At 36.7% G+C, this 18,265-nt stretch overlaps 1 protein-coding gene across 1 annotated transcript in view; it reads right to left on the reverse strand.

Moving 5' to 3' along the window:
• The window catches only part of TSPAN12 (tetraspanin 12), a 67,172-nt gene extending 49,004 nt beyond the window's left edge, over nucleotides 1–18,168 (reverse strand). The window contains exons 1-3 of the mRNA XM_011357159.2: nucleotides 18,017–18,168; nucleotides 2,666–2,748; nucleotides 1,420–1,555 (exon numbers count right to left, since the gene is read on the reverse strand). Of these exons, the coding sequence (XP_011355461.1) occupies nucleotides 1,420–1,555; nucleotides 2,666–2,748; nucleotides 18,017–18,082 (285 nt within the window). The 5' untranslated portion in view covers nucleotides 18,083–18,168. The remainder of the gene's footprint in view (nucleotides 1–1,419; nucleotides 1,556–2,665; nucleotides 2,749–18,016) is intronic.
• Between the last annotated feature and the right edge of the window lie 97 nt (nucleotides 18,169–18,265).

Here is an 18,265-nt window from a genome sequence, read left to right on the forward strand (position 1 = left end):
TTTATGTTTAAATTATTGCCCAAATATCTTAATACAATTCAAAACCCTTCCATCATTCACCTCTCACTGTACACCAAAATGGAGTAGGTAAGGCAATGAACAGATTCTCCTTCTCTATGGTTTATTTTCTGCAGCTTTTTCTGTTTTCCAGTCATGGATCTGAAGAATTATCCTCCAAGAAGCCAAGAAATGTATTAACACAGGTTGTTCCTGGGAAATTCAAAGGTTTAATTCAGCTTCACACTAACATTGTTTTAATTGGCTCGGAACGGGAGCCAGTCAAGCACTGGTGTGCAGAAGCTCTCCTGAGAGCCAATTTGTGCTCATCTCTCCCCAACTCTGCATTCAGTGATACCACCTTGGTAGCCCGAAATCCACCATGCTGGGAGTGTTTACCCCACGGAAATCTGCAAATGCTACAAATCGGGGCTTTTTTTCTGCTCACATTTAAAGTTTTTTTTTTTTTATGCTCCCTACAAGGAAATAATGCACAACTAGCTTGAGAACTACAGCACACAGTTAAAATTTTTTATGTTCCTACAAGGAATATCGGCATACAGTTAAAATTTTTTTATGCTCCCTACAAGGAATTAATGCACAACTAGACTTGAGAACTACTGACAAGGAATATACTCAATGAATTAGGTCTGAGGGCTTCTGATATGTCTGCAATTACATGTTGGCAGCCTCACTACCTAGTGCCAATAACATGCAATATTTTATATACTCAATGTGCTTCAAAAATCTATATATAATCTGTATTTTTAATTGACTCAAATTTTTAATGTTAAAAGAGAGTTTGCTAATTTTTAATTAAAAGTTTAATCGTAGATTTTGGAATCATAGAATTTGAGTGCTGAAGGGAATTTAAGAAGTGATCTAGTCCAATTCTTTCAGAATTTTTTTAAAAAAAGCACTAAGATCATATAAACTGAGACTCACTGATATACACTAACCTATTGTAAAGGCAGCGCCAAAATTGCAATGTCTGCCTGCAACCTGACCACCTGAATTTCTATGTGAGTTTATATGGTGGATTTGACTTAAAAAAGAGGAGAGAGAAAGAAACAGAATTCCATTGTGACTGCTCAGTTCTAGTACCAAGGGACCTGTATGAGAGCATGACGGCAGAAAAAAACTCATACTTTCAAATGAAAATGTCAACACATAGCCTGAGTAAAATAATTAAGTAGAGCACGTATTTCCATACTTCATCATTTGAGTAAAGCAAATACCTGTATTGAAATCATCTCTCATGGAAAGAAGACTTCCCTTCTCACAGGATGCTGAACAATTACCGCAGATTAGAGCATGGCTATCACAGTTCCTTAAGCACATAATGGTGTGCTCTGATGGAAAAATAATACATTACTGGTTGGTTTTTTTAAGTATAATAAAGAAATGAGAGAAACATCATACCCATGCAAGAAGCAACAGATTTCTTTTCACTGTTCCACAGTATCCTAACATCCCCACGATGATCAGGAAACAGCAAACGGCAATCATGACCGGATGAACTACAGGAAAGTAAGTCAAGATGACAGCCTCCTCTACCCTAAAAGAAGAATAATAATGTCACATTATAAATACAATATAATTAAAAGACACTCAAAACATAGTACAAGACACAATTGTTATTTGTGTTAATAATCCTATAAATCAACATGCCTCAAATGAATGTATTGCTATTTTCTACATCATTGAGCTATTGCTAATTTGCTTGTTTGCTTTATTTTTATTTTGTTTAGTTTTTATGCAAGTGGTACATTTCCTACTTCAACTCATTCAAAATATATTATAAGATAGGACTCCTTTAGAAGAAGTTGTTGACCTACTATTAGCTTGGAAGCGTCAGCCTGAGGGAACCACACTGGACCCTTTGTTATTTCCCAGCTGAGAAGAATCTCCTCCCTCCTCTCTTTCCTGATCTCAGGCTCCATGTACAGCATTTTATTTCTCCCTGAGAACTGATCCTTCCTAAAGATGTGAAAAATTGCTATATAAAGGAAAATTTTAATATTTCTATATTAAAAGAAAGAGGAAGGGAGAGAGATGATTTTTGCTAGAAAACTATGAAAAAAATCATTAACTACAACCAGAATAGTAAGAGTAATAATAATCATAATAAAAATTACCATTACTAAGCTTCACTGTTAAGGACTTTACAAAAATGTATCTCAGTTAATTCTTAGGACATTTCAGAGTGGTATATATTGCATTCCCTGTTCAGAGGTGAAAAAATTGAGGCCGAGTGAAGTATTTGCCTCTTGCGACGTTTGCGGGTCAACCTTTGAAATTTTAAAAGTAAATGGCATTACTGGGTTTGGTTTTCATTTGCTCAGGAATATGAAAGTAAGAAAGCTAGCAGTGATTTTCATAGAGACAAGTAGCTCTGCTGTCCTTTATATGCAAATATGACATCACCAACAGAAGGACAGGCGACTGTTATTTTCATACCCATAAATGTTCTCTAGGATCGGTGGCACACCTTAACGACAATGCTAGAAAATGCAAGCTCCGTAACAAAGGTAGCCATGGGCAGGGAAAACTTTCTGAATGATTGTGGAAGAGCACTACCATTTAAACAGCTGCTGGCAAAGTTACCTAGAAACTAGTGCCTGAGGAAACCTAATGAAAGAAATCAATTGTTAATTGTAAAGCCTACCTTGTTTCTGCGGTTAAAGTCAGAACATTATTTAGGTAGTCCCTCATCCAAGCAGAAACTGCCAACACGCTGATGGACATTAACTAGCAAGAAAAAAAAATAAACTGGTTACCAAAGACTTTTGCACTCTATGCCAGATTAATAGTAAAAAAAAAAAAAAAAATAAGGACTTTTGTTACATAATCATTATGTTTTTACCCAATTACCACTTCCACCCATTGAAATTTACTGTTATTATAAATATCTGCCATTCCATTTTGGAATCATGTCACAGCCACTAAATAGAATGTCACCAAATAGGATACGGATAGATATACTATTAAATTGCTGATGCCAGGTTCAATACAAGAATAGCACAAGATGAAGATAACATAGAACTGAATTATCAAATCTACAAGATGAGCTTAAACCATGTCATATGTAAAAGCAAGGAAGCAATCAAAAACTACTGATGTTGTCAAAAAAAAGTCACAAGCTAAAGTTCAAACAATTTGAGCATCAAAATAATAATAATAATAATAATGAATGCAATGGTTTCAAGCATCGAGTCTGCTAAAATATCCTAATTCATAATAATACTTAAAAAAACTCACTGATCACCTTTGTAGGATGCTGGATACTTAACTCATTATTCAGAAAACTAATATGAATTCAATATTTACCCTATCTTTCCCATACAAACCAAAGACACAAACAGTTAATGAAAATTTTTATAGATGAGTTTCTGCTAATATGTGAAGGAAGCATGACAGAGTACCACTGTTTAACAACATCTTCTGGAATAATGAATTTCTAGGCAAAGATCCTTCATGGCTGCCAAAATTATCAGGTCAGTAGTTCTCAGTCCTGTCTGTACATCAGAATCACCTAGGACTCAAATTACTGAACCCAGAACCACTTTGGACCAATTCTTGGGGCCTGGGCATATGAAATGTGTAAAGGATCCACAGATGTTCTAATGTGTAGTCAGGACTGAGAACTACTGTGTCACATGAAAGGCTGATGGGAACTTTTAGAATGGAAAGATCAGGGTGACTTAAAATACCAGACCCCCACTGATCAATCTTAGTATCACAAAAGGGAACAACCAGATATGATATCTCCCAAGGCGAGGCAATCAGACATACACCTTTGAAATGTTTTTACCAAAAAGTCAAACCTGAATTTAATCAAGCTTCCAACTTTCACTTTATAGGAATTACAGGGAATAGATTTAAACTTGTTAAATACCACTGTGAGAATGCAATCAGCAAAATCAAGAACATGAGAAATTTTAGGAGACAAATGATATAATTTCTTCAATTAAAAAAATTGGCAAGTGGAAAAAAGAAAGAAAGGAAAAATCGTTATAAATTAAGAGACTTAAGAGATTATCCAATGCAATATGTTGACCTGGGTTGAATCCTGATTCGAACAAACCAATCACAAAGAGACATTTATGAGATGACTAGGAATATTTTATCATGACTGGATATTGAAAAATATTAAGAAATTATTTATTATTTTAGATATGGCAAAAGTATTAAGGTTTTTTTAAAAAATGATTCTTTTTTTAAAAAATTTCTTATCTTTCAGAGATACATGCTGAATGGTTTGATAAATAATCATGATGCATGGGGATTAGTGGGAAGTTTATAATTATTAAAACTGGGTAATGGATAAGTGGAGATTAATTATACTGTGCTTTCTGCTTTTGTATATGTTTTAAATTGTTCATAATTCAAGGTTTTTTTAAAAAAACAACTATCTAGAATGCATTCAAAATGAGTCTTCCTGGGAAGCTTTTCCAAAAGCTGAAAATCGAACCCTAAGTTCTGAAGGTCTTTCCTACTTTGATGGAAGTTTTTCTAAAATGTGCCTTATATTTATCTCCTTAAGCACAATACAGAGCAATTCTACTTAACTTGATTCTTAATAATTTCTGTAACCTTAAGGAATATCAATTACCATTATATGTTACAGATTTATCTTAAATGATGAAATAATAAATATACAAGATAGGAATGTGTCTGTACTGACTCAAGCAGTGGCCATGAAATATGCTTTCTGGATAAAGGCTCCAAGGTAAGCAAAACATGTAGATCTCTGACCTCTTGTGCAATGAAGTATGGCTAGCTGCTTAGAAAGTCAGCTAGTGAATTCCCTAGTCCTTCATTCAGTTGCAAATATTTACTCAACACCTACTATCTGCCTTGTATTGTCAGTGCCAGATTGGGAGATTCAGAAATAAATAAGAGAAGCAAGAGTCCAGCCTGTATGGAGCCTCTTGTGGGACATAAGGAATAAATATATAAACCAGATAATTACAGACTGAAAAAAGTACCATGAAGCAAAAGCACAGAAGAGAGCAGTAACCTGTTCAAGGTCTTACAGACTCTAAGTGACTGAGCTAGGATTCAAATTCGGGTCTTTGGTCTTTGGGGCTTTAGGCTCAGTCACTCACTGCTTTCCAAGTTTAGAGATGAGCATGACAAGTTCCACAGACAGTGAGGAGACAAACCTGCACAGCATGCAGGTTTCCTTTAAAAAAAAGGTGTGTGTGCGGGTGCGGGTGCGGGTGCGGGTTGCGGGGGTAATCTGTAGTGATTAGGCTCAGTCTGAATGTTTGTACCATGATCTTTGGTGAATGGGGCTCAGGGGTCCTTGACCTAAAATATGTTAGGAACCCTGAGACCATAATTCAGAGAATTAGGCCAGTTATTATTATCCTCATTCCCACTGGGAATGAAGAACAGATTGTAAACCTAATAAAATTACCCAGTGTATTAAACATGCTTCTAGCTTCTATAAACTTAATACTTTAACATCTGTTCTACATGCTTATACTGGACATATGTTGGTCCGGACAAACTGATAATATGCCTGAGCTACCTCGCCTTGGCTGCCTGCCTTTCACCTACCTACTCTGGGAAAGAGTCCTTCTCCCGAGCATGCGCTTTTCATTTTCAAATACAAACCAACCAGTCCGGTGTCCACACACCCAACCACCTTCCTTACTGAGTTCTCTCACTCTGGGTCACTCTACACCTGTCCTAATCACTGAAAAATCCAGATGCCAGAAAACTAGAGATAGGTTCTATATGCCAGAGGCTGCTAAAATTATTCAAACTAGACAATACAAAACCCCCTTATCCTGCCTTACTTGTTCCTTCTTAAAAAAGCCACAATAAAAGTAGTTGCCCAGTTTCCCCACTTCTCTGCCTTATGATGGACCCCAGTGTTTCCCTTCTTGGTCCACCTGTAATGAGACATCTACTCCCTTGGGATCTGTGAGTATAATAAACTACCTTTTTTAATGGAAGTTGTCTCCTGATGTGTTGGCCTTACCATACCTAAATAATAGAAGCCGTTGAAACACACATGGCTAGCAGGGAACCATGGACCACTTAATTAAATTGGAGGCTATGTGTTCTCCCTCTGTTTGGTTATTTATGGATCTCTAAATACCTTGTAAGTTTCATGGAGACAAGAAAGTCTATTAATGTGCTATTTTATTTTATTACGTCAAATTATCTTGCAGTTTTAAATAATTCTCCCCTCTTTTTATCACTCTTCAAAATCGTAACTGACCTTGGTTTCTTCATTCTCAAATTTTTTACTGACTGTTCAACCAATTTTCAGTATCATAGCTCAGGTGTCAGTGACTTAACATATTCTTCATTTTGTATAATGTATTATCAGTGGTAGTCTTTATACACAGTTCTTCCATATATAACGAAAAGTGTATGTCTTTTAAATGGCATATTCCAAAACATTTCCAGTAGGATAGAATGGTTAAGAGCATGGGTTTTGATGTCATTCTTCCATCTAAAAAACATGCATTGATTGATCAGCTGTGCTTTGCCAGGTACTATGCAATGTGATGGACATGTACTGATGGGCAATAACAGACATCATCTCTGCTCTATGAAATTTACTAAGTGATGAGGACATGCATTAATCGGCAAGTGGAAAAAAGGAAGAAAGGAAAAATCGTTATAAATTAAGAGACTTAAGAGATTATCCAATGCAATATGTTGACCTGGGTTGAATCCTGATTCGAACAAACCAATCACAAAGAGACATTTATGAGATGACTAGGAATATTTTATCATGACTGGATATTGAAAAATATTAAGAAATTATTTATTATTTTAGATATGGCAAAAGTATTAAGGTTTTTTTAAAAAATGATTCTTTTTTTAAAAAATTTCTTATCTTTCAGAGATACATGCTGAATGGTTTGATAAATAATCATGATGCATGGGGATTAGTGGGAAGTTTATAATTATTAAAACTGGGTAATGGATAAGTGGAGATTAATTATACTGTGCTTTCTGCTTTTGTATATGTTTTAAATTGTTCATAATTCAAGGTTTTTTTAAAAAAACAACTATCTAGAATGCATTCAAAATGAGTCTTCCTGGGAAGCTTTTCCAAAAGCTGAAAATCGAACCCTAAGTTCTGAAGGTCTTTCCTACTTTGATGGAAGTTTTTCTAAAATGTGCCTTATATTTATCTCCTTAAGCACAATACAGAGCAATTCTACTTAACTTGATTCTTAATAATTTCTGTAACCTTAAGGAATATCAATTACCATTATATGTTACAGATTTATCTTAAATGATGAAATAATAAATATACAAGATAGGAATGTGTCTGTACTGACTCAAGCAGTGGCCATGAAATATGCTTTCTGGATAAAGGCTCCAAGGTAAGCAAAACATGTAGATCTCTGACCTCTTGTGCAATGAAGTATGGCTAGCTGCTTAGAAAGTCAGCTAGTGAATTCCCTAGTCCTTCATTCAGTTGCAAATATTTACTCAACACCTACTATCTGCCTTGTATTGTCAGTGCCAGATTGGGAGATTCAGAAATAAATAAGAGAAGCAAGAGTCCAGCCTGTATGGAGCCTCTTGTGGGACATAAGGAATAAATATATAAACCAGATAATTACAGACTGAAAAAAGTACCATGAAGCAAAAGCACAGAAGAGAGCAGTAACCTGTTCAAGGTCTTACAGACTCTAAGTGACTGAGCTAGGATTCAAATTCGGGTCTTTGGTCTTTGGGGCTTTAGGCTCAGTCACTCACTGCTTTCCAAGTTTAGAGATGAGCATGACAAGTTCCACAGACAGTGAGGAGACAAACCTGCACAGCATGCAGGTTTCCTTTAAAAAAAAGGTGTGTGTGCGGGTGCGGGTGCGGGTGCGGGTTGCGGGGGTAATCTGTAGTGATTAGGCTCAGTCTGAATGTTTGTACCATGATCTTTGGTGAATGGGGCTCAGGGGTCCTTGACCTAAAATATGTTAGGAACCCTGAGACCATAATTCAGAGAATTAGGCCAGTTATTATTATCCTCATTCCCACTGGGAATGAAGAACAGATTGTAAACCTAATAAAATTACCCAGTGTATTAAACATGCTTCTAGCTTCTATAAACTTAATACTTTAACATCTGTTCTACATGCTTATACTGGACATATGTTGGTCCGGACAAACTGATAATATGCCTGAGCTACCTCGCCTTGGCTGCCTGCCTTTCACCTACCTACTCTGGGAAAGAGTCCTTCTCCCGAGCATGCGCTTTTCATTTTCAAATACAAACCAACCAGTCCGGTGTCCACACACCCAACCACCTTCCTTACTGAGTTCTCTCACTCTGGGTCACTCTACACCTGTCCTAATCACTGAAAAATCCAGATGCCAGAAAACTAGAGATAGGTTCTATATGCCAGAGGCTGCTAAAATTATTCAAACTAGACAATACAAAACCCCCTTATCCTGCCTTACTTGTTCCTTCTTAAAAAAGCCACAATAAAAGTAGTTGCCCAGTTTCCCCACTTCTCTGCCTTATGATGGACCCCAGTGTTTCCCTTCTTGGTCCACCTGTAATGAGACATCTACTCCCTTGGGATCTGTGAGTATAATAAACTACCTTTTTTAATGGAAGTTGTCTCCCAATGTGTTGGCCTTACCATACCTAAATAATAGAACCCGTTGAAACACACATGGCTAGCAGGGAACCATGGACCACTTAATTAAATTGGAGGCTATGTGTTCTCCCTCTGTTTGGTTATTTATGGATCTCTAAATACCTTGTAAGTTTCATGGAGACAAGAAAGTCTATTAATGTGCTATTTTATTTTATTACGTCAAATTATCTTGCAGTTTTAAATAATTCTCCCCTCTTTTTATCACTCTTCAAAATCGTAACTGACCTTGGTTTCTTCATTCTCAAATTTTTTACTGACTGTTCAACCAATTTTCAGTATCATAGCTCAGGTGTCAGTGACTTAACATATTCTTCATTTTGTATAATGTATTATCAGTGGTAGTCTTTATACACAGTTCTTCCATATATAACGAAAAGTGTATGTCTTTTAAATGGCATATTCCAAAACATTTCCAGTAGGATAGAATGGTTAAGAGCATGGGTTTTGATGTCATTCTTCCATCTAAAAAACATGCATTGATTGATCAGCTGCGCTTTGCCAGGTACTATGCAATGTGATGGACATGTACTGATGGGCAATAACAGACATCATCTCTGCTCTATGAAATTTACTAAGTGATGAGGACACGCATTAATCAACTCATCAGATATAAATGCATAACTACAAACTGTAATAAGTAGTGGAAAGGAATAATACAAGTTACTATAAGAACTCCTTTTGAGGTGACTGACCTATTTCATAGGGTCACAGGAACTTCGCTAAGACAGCTGAGATCTGAAGGATAATTATTGAGTTCATCAGGGAGAAGGAGGTTAAAAAGAACATTTCAGTTAGAAAGAACAGCAAAGATCCCAGTGTGGAAGGCATCATGCATAGTATGTTCAAAGAAGGGAAATTGGCACATGGTAAGGATAGAAAGCTAGGCAGGGCCAAGATCACAGAGTCTTAGAGGTCATTTTAAGACATATGGTCTTGACCATAAGGACAATGAAAAGCCATTGAATCAGAGAGCCTTCATTTGAATTCCAACTCTGCTCCTTTTAAGCTATATGACTTTGGGTGTGTCATTTCATCTTTCCTAAGCCCCAGTTTTCTGTTATAATAATAAATCCAACTTCACAGAGGATTTATGTGATGAAAAATCAGAGTAGGATTCATTTATATATTTGTACGTATTTATTTTATCTCAAGTCACTTTGACCTCAAGGCTTTCTCTTAATCTTTCTTAGTCAGCTTAAGAGATATGACAACTCCAAAATCAGTTCAGAAATGGAATCTTCACATATCTGAAGGTCTAATGAATGGGTCAGTGCAAATATGCTGTGATATAACTACCTATTGGACTTCCGTGGCTTTCTCAATTTTAACATCTCAAAAACTGAATTCATCTCCTTTCCTCTGGAAACCTGTGCGTCCCTCCTATCTCAATAAATGGTATAATCAACACTTCAATCACATAACTGGCAACTTGGCAGCCAGCCTAATCCTCTCCCTCTTCCTCAGTCCTACATCTAATTACTTTCAAGTCCCACAGATTGTTCCTGCAACTCGCCTAGTGAATTCCTCCCCATTTCCTGCCACTTCTGGGTAGTTCGGGTCTTCAATCTCTTGTCAGGCAATTACAATCACCTTATAATAGAATTCTCTGGCTCACAGATTCCACCTCAAATTCACCCTTCAGTTAGCTTTATAAGACAAAGATCAAGTTCTTCTGCTTATAAAGTTCTACAAGCTGACCCTGATGGCTCCTCCCCAACTCTACTTCCACTTTCCCCCAACTCTCTCCTACAGAAAAAAGTTTAAACTCTAGCAGGGCACACAGGCCCTCTGAAGTCACCCTTTAACCTATCTCTTCAACTTGTTTCCTGCCAGCTCTTCCCACACATATTCTGTACTTGGATGACAAAAAACCCACTTGCACTTCTCCATTATGTCCATGCAGATCTCCTAAAGCCTCTATGTCTTTGCCCATGCAGTTCCTTCTGCCTGGAATGCTATTCTACCCTAGCCTTTCTGTCTTCATGGGTAGAAAAACCTCATGCTGAAAGACCAGCTCAGATATCAGCTGGAGTGTAAAGATGTTCTCCAAAGTCCCTTTTTACCCTAGTCAACTCTCTTGTACGGATTTCATAGAATGGTTATCTCTAGTTTCCTATTTTACCCACCCATCTCCCTTCTTTAGAGCAGGAGCCCCCAACCCCAGGGGTGTAGACTGGTACTGGTCCGTGGCCTGATAGGAACCAGGCCACACAGCAGGAGGTGAGCAGCAGGCTAGCGAGAGCAACGCTTCATCTGTTTGCAGCCACTCCCCAGTACCATAATCACAGCTTCAGCTCCACTTCAGGCATTAGATTCTCATAGGAGCAGTGGTCTCTGGTGCCAAAAAAGGTTGGGGACCGCTGCTGTAGAGAACACAGACCACTGCTTACAACCCCATCACATAGCAGAGTACCAAGACCAGTAATGAGACCTAATATATAGTAAATAAATGAATGAGAAAATAATTAAAGGGAGATGATTCCAACTTGCAAGATAAGCTACTAGAGATCTTTAGCAAAACTAGGAGATACTTTAAGAAGAACAAAGCTTTCTATATCACTGGAAATTTTCTAGTAGAGACGTGCCTGCTGATTTATAAGATCAGAGATTTATATATCACGTTTAAATGTTCTCAAAAGTCCTTTAAACTACAAACTTTGTGTCCTACTTGGCCCTACTGTTTTTTCACAGTAGTTATCCAAGCATGGTAGCTGTATACCGAACATTAGTCAAAATAAATAATATCAACCCAAAGCCTTATCTTATAGTAAACAAACAACTCTGAGAATGAACTGCTTTTTATTATGACATTATTTCCAGCTACATTAAATGTCTGAAAACAGTTCCATTCTCAGAGAAGGATTTTATATACTGAGGTTGGGTTGGGAAAATAATAATGGTAACAACAAATATAGTGCAAGTTATAGCAAAAAAACTAAGTTAAAATGAGACAAGTTCACCTCAATAACTAATCTTGATGTTATTAAATCTAAAAGCACTAATTATACAAGTAATTCAGGACTCCTTACTAATAATAATGGTGTTTTCTACTAATTTTCCATATTAATTTAATTCAACTGTCATTCATGATAATTAAATTATTAGGAATAATGTAGTTACCATATGTAACTAGTTTTATAACTTCTTACATTTTCTACCACATTGCAAAATATTATGTGTAGTTCAAGGAAATATTTAGAAAATAATACAATATCACTTTAGAGAAATAGATTTAATATCTGCTTAGCCAGATATTTGCCACATTCTTCTGTGTAAAACATTTAGAAAATGCTAGCTCTCAAGAAATATTTATAAATATGAAATCTGCTGTGTTGGAGATACATTCTGGTTCAGCTTGCATATAATTATGTAAAAATAAGTATTGAATCAAGTTGTTTTCTAAATCAGAATTTTATGTGTATGCACATTCCCTAAATTTGTTATGAAATGTATACCTACAGTTTCCACCAAATGGTAAGGTCATAGTCAAAAGACAGATTTCTAAATCCTTCACCTGTCTGCCACACATAACACATAGTCTCATACAAGGTGACAGGGACACCAATAATTTCTGTTCAGGGCTGACAGATATCTGAAACCACCTACCTGAACTTTTCCTTTTATGTCACATCTGCTAGAAAAGAGCAAACGCAGAAGAGAAACCAGGGACTTACAGTCCTGTCTCTGGAGAAGTTGGAGAAGCCATTCAGACTTTCCAAACCTCTGTTTGTTCATCTTAAAAATGGAAAAATTGCACTAGATGCTTTTTAAATTCCTGGTTGTTTTTTTCTTTAAAAATAAAAGGATTTAATTGTTATTTATTGAAAGGTAAAGGTCAATCAATTCTTGATTATTCAGAGGCTGGTGGCCCAATGTCAGTCTTTCCCGGCAGCATGTCTGTTTTACGTCCTCATGCCCACTCCCCTCTGCCTTTGGTCAGTTGATGCCTCACCAGTTTCCCTTCTACCAGGAGATGAGCAGCGAGAAAGAGAACAAATAGCTAACGCTATTTGAGGATGCTGTGGAAAAACCGGCAATGTAAATGATGGCTGAAATGAGTTCTGGGGGTTACTTGTGCATATTATTTAAACATCAAATCTATTAATTAGAGCTGAATAAGTCAATGGCACCCTGGAGCTGTTCTGACTAATAGTTTTTATAGATCATCATGCTGCCTGTAGATAGGGAGTCCATATGTCCTGGTCTGACCAGGTTTTAAGCCTCTGTTGTCATTGTATAATTATCAGCAGCAACATCCCCTTCACTTCACTCTCAAAATTGTCCTGTTTCCATGACAAATTACCCTACAGAGATGGCAGGTAAGAGAAGAGTAAAATGTCTCCTGCACTGCAGTTTCCGTGCCGTCCAATGGCAGTAAACGTCCCCAAAGGCCTCACTCATGATTGTTCTCGATGAGGACAAATGAGTGAGGGGCTACTGCTCCAGTCTGCAGTGGGGTGTGCACCAAAGAACCCTCTATGCTCTTCTCTTTAAAAGGTGTTCCTTAAGAAGCATGTGGTTTACCTACCCATCCTTGCCCAGCTGAGCCACACTGTAAAAAAAAGGCATATCGGCTTTGTCCCTGACACTAAAGTTCATTTTTAAAAGGCACAAACATTTGTTGGAGGGTTCTCCATTATTCCTTAGGAAGAGTTAAAGAAAACTGAAATGTCTTTCACAGTATGAAGTTGGGGGCATGAATTTAAAAACTAGCATTTAATGTGACTCTACAAATGCTGTGGGAAAGCCAGTGTTCTACGTAGGGTCTGCATAGGTCAAACACATGAGGTTTACTGTGGACGGCCAGCCAAAAAGCAACAGAACACCAAGCCTTCTGCTATTTTGTCTACCACGCCTATATCCCAAAAGCGTGAACGAGATTTCTTGACCACTTATTAGTCTTTCTTTATGTTTCTTTTCATATTTCATCAGGGGAGTTCCTCTCTACTGCTACTATCTTTAGTAGTTGTAAGTAAAAAACAATGACTCTTATCTGCTGGTGAGAAATGAGAGCTTAAAACTACAAATATGATATTATACTTTCAGAAAATAATAAACATATTTGATGAATGTTCACCAATTTCAGGAATTTCCAAAGAGAACCACAGTTATCCATATATTTCTAACAGGAGAAAACTACCATCTAAGAACAGCAAACACTCATAAAGCCACAGACGTTGTTATTAAAATGGAGGAAAGCTTTCATTTATTTAGATAATACGCCATCTAAACAGTAAAAGCGTGATAAATTAAAATAAACATAACCACGTTCCTTGCTCCTTTGTGGCCAGAATGTGAATCATAGTCTCAAAAGAGTTCTAAAGGCAGCTTATTCATGGGCACCACATCCCATGTGCCCATATGCATTACAAACCTACCACACTCATGACAAATCCAGGAGGTTCGGTATCTGTCTGCCGACCCCAGTACACTTCTACTGGGATTGTGCTTCTTTATAACGTGGAAGAGCCACTCAACAGATAGCAAATGAAAGGGACTAGATGTATAGCAATGAAGGGGATGCAGTGTATTCGTGATCTGCAATGGGCTGTGGATTGTTTCCTCTTAGACATACCTATACCTCACACTTAAAATACTTTTTTAATCATCATCATCATCATCATCATCATCATCATCATCATCATTCCATTTGATTTCCAACGTCCAGAACAGCGAAACAAAATTGTATAGGTCCCCCAGTGTTTTCCTAATTAAGACTTATTTTCCTTTTCCCTAAAATCTTTGTTGGATAGAGAAGGGGAAAGGGTATCAAGATAGTAGACAGGAAAAAGTCTATTTAAAATGCCAAGTGAAGAGTAAAAGTCTATAGCTCTTGATCTCGCAGGTAATGAGGGCAGACCACTCAATCATGAAAAAATAGAGGCAAGAGCAATCGCCCTCTCCATACTTAACACGTGAAGTCTAGTTCAAAAAGCGGGATTCATATGCCACGCTGGTTTATTCTGCTTCTAATTCCAATGAGAACGAAAACTGGGAACGAAAACTAAGGACAAATACTTTGTTCCTTGAAGTTTGACACTCGCACCAGCAGCAGCAGCATCAGAGGTACTTTTCAGAAATTCAGACTTTCAGGCCCAACCCCAGACATACTGAATCAGAATCTGCATTTAACAAGATGCCCAGGTGACATGTCTGTACATGGGGGTTTGAGAAGTGCTGCTCTAGAGGACTTGGAGTGAGTGAGCAGTGAACAGCTAATCCCTTCCTATGGAGGATGTTTACTTAGCTGCAAATAAATTCTCTACCTTGTCCAGAAGAACAACTCCTCCTGTACTTGGAGAAAAAAAAAAAAAAGACTGCATCTCTGTTCTTACTAGCAAGTTACTGAACTTCTCTGAGTAACTTCTATTTACCTAAAAAAAAGAAAAAGAAAAGAAAAAAGAAAAAAAAATGTTTTCCAGGGCTGTTATGAGAATTACATGAGGGAGTAAGGACATGTAAGGATGGCCAGGCATGTCCCTGGCACAGGCAGAAAACTGCTTCTGATTCAGCAGCATAGGAAATAAAGGATCTGCAAACATTGTTTTAACATTGAAATAATAATGCCAATTTCCCCAAAGCGAGTATATACATTTTGACAATTCCACAAATACATTTAGTTGTATAAAATAATCTTAAAATCAGTATGGAAAAAAGATATTTTTAACCAAGACAAGAAGGGTATGTGCTTTAAAAGAACAGAAAATAAAAGAATATATCAAATTCTGGAGAAAAATTCTATTAAAAACAACATAGAAAAATTTGTTTCTTACATAGCAATAGACAACAAAAATGAAAGCAATGAACAATAAGGCAAACCTAAATGGTAAATATTAGATATTTAATGAACATGAATTATGAAATGAAATGACATATATAAATATATATATATTTGCATACGTAAAATGAGGCTTATGCTCACTGGTAGTAGAGGAAGTAAAAAACAAAGTAACAGTGAGATAACACTTTAAATCTCTCAGATTTGCAAAAATTAAAAAGTATCATAACACCAATAAAATGGCAACAAATATTTGTGTACATATAACGGGGTGTAATGGTACTCTTATTTCTGGGGACTGGATTCTCAGGACAGGATTGCTGGGTAAAGGCATGTACTAGTGGTAATGGTAGTAGCAGTATTAATCATAACAATAATAATTCCTACTGTAAGGACACTTGTGCCTCAATAATCTACCTCCTAGTAATCTACTTAGTGGAGATAATTATTGAGTATCATTATTGTATTACTAGTAGTAACAACAGTAAATACTACTACATAGATAGCATTTGCTAAGTGCCACTGTTCAAGCACTTTATATATATTAACTGTAATCCTCACAACTCTAAAAAATCTAGAAACTATCATTCCTATTTTACAGATTAGGAAACTGAGGCACTAAATGTTCCTGGCAAACAGAAGAGCTACTATATAAATGTTAGATATTTTGCTACCATTATTACATATCCTCTGATAGCAATTCCACTCCTGCAATTATAACTCAAATGAGAAAAACAATTTAATAAAAAAAAATCATGAATGTACATCCGAATGTACATCCGAATGTACATGAATGGATAGGTATATGTAAATATATCACTGTATGAAATAAAAAAAAAACACAGAAGTACAGGTACTAGGCAGTATCATACGGATTATTTTGTTGGAGGGAAGGTGATATAGGGAGTAGAAGGGGGCTAAAGAAAGGGAGAAGCAATCTCAATAATCAGAACACACATGGAAAGAGAGAAAGCTGAAGTACAGGATAATGACAAAGAAAAAACATTTTTCATTCTTTGGGGACACAAGAGGCCCTGGAGGAGCTTAAAGAGTAGGTGTTTTTAAGCAAATTTCATTATTCAGAAGAGCAATGTTTTTGTTAAATAACTTGGGTCTTCCTTCCCCTACACAATGCAGATTAAGAAAATTTCCAAAGCATTATTCTTTGCTGAACAAAAACAAGTCCTAGTAATTCCAAGGTTGAAAACTCAGTAATTGTCCATGTAAAGGCACTAAGATCACAAAAGAGTCACTATCTGATTATTTGACCTTGTCAAGTCACTAAGCTACATTTAGTTTTCTTATCCACAAAGTAAGGACGTTCGACCAGGTCATCTTTAAATCCCCTTTTAGTTATAAAAATGCGATGATTCTATAATTAATAAACATAAAGTAGGAAAGTGAAGAACTAGCAAATAGAAGTGATAATTATTATACATTTTAAAGAAACAAAGTCAGAAATCTTAATACCTTATAGCTAAGCAGGTAATGACCCACTTAAAAATGTACATTTTTAGAATTAAAAACTACAATAAGATCAATTAGTGATTTTATATTTTCAAGTGGTGAATTTAACTACTCAATACTTTAATTTTCATGTTGAGAAGAAAATGTTGCCAGTTTAGATATATTTCGGATTACTCACTGAAGGCTTAATTTGTCACCTTAAAATGGAGCCATCCATAAGGAGTTCAACCAAAATGTCATCCTCTAAAGAGGACATGTTTAAAAAGGCTGGTCAATGCCAGGCAGTCAGCCAAATAAATAAATTACACATTAAAATTTCTAACAGAAAAGTTTGAATATAAGTTACAAATAGAATACAAAATTGGCAAAAAAAAAAAAAAAACCCAACAAACCATTATCTGCTTCGTTCCTGAAGCAAGTTTTAATTTTTATATTTCCTCATAAGTTTTAGAAATAATAATGTGATTATTAATAACACTTAATGAAAATGTATGTCTGGATGAAAGCATAAAAAGTCACTAACTCATAGGGCATAAAGATTTCCATGAGCTTGTTAAATTTAATGTATTTTATTTCCTTAAATGGTTATGGGATTTTCCAAGAGCATACAAAAAATTCCTTAAAACTTTGCCAACTTAGAAATAGTTACATGAAAACCACCTTTTCTAGAAAAATCTATCCAGTCTTTTGACAGAATATCTTATGAATTCTCACAAAAACAGCAAGACTGCTTGCCACAACTAGGTTCTCTATAAGCTAGTATGACAGAGGGAAACAATTTATGGCTTACACAGTTATCTGAAATTCCTGAAAACAAGCAGTTCCCTAAGTAGTATGCCATAATTTTCTTATCTACAAGCACAAGCACGTGCATTTATTTATATCCCTAGATTAACTTCATGTCTAATTTTACTGCTACTAGTATCCAGGGGTGGATTTCTTTTTCCGAATGGAACTTGAGCTAGATCAAAGGCATTTTAAGGTCAAAATTTTACTTCTCTGAAAAACAGAGGGTGTGATCCCATGTAATTAATTAGTACTTAGCCAGGCTCTTTGGCGCATTACGTGGTGGCTGTAGGAAACCCCATCCAGCGGTCCCCACCTGTTGGTGCAGTGGCACTGTTTGACTTACCCAAAACAGCAGATTGAGGGCGTACAGCAGGCAGCGAAGGCACTTCACGGAATCTTCTCTGGCCATTGTGAGCCCCGGAAGGGAGAAGCCCCATCTTTTCACCACATCCTACCTCCAAGGGCAAAGCAGCAGCGATCTGCAGGGGACGGGGCAGAACAGGGGACTCTCACCTCCTCCTCCGCACCCCCAGCCCAGCCCTCCTCTGCCAGTCCTCAGCTGAGTGCAGAGTCTGGTCCAAAACCTAGTTCA

Source organism: Pteropus vampyrus, unplaced genomic scaffold (assembly GCF_000151845.1).
Source record: "Pteropus vampyrus isolate Shadow unplaced genomic scaffold, Pvam_2.0 Scaffold33, whole genome shotgun sequence".
NCBI classification, from domain to species: Eukaryota; Metazoa; Chordata; class Mammalia; order Chiroptera; family Pteropodidae; genus Pteropus; species Pteropus vampyrus.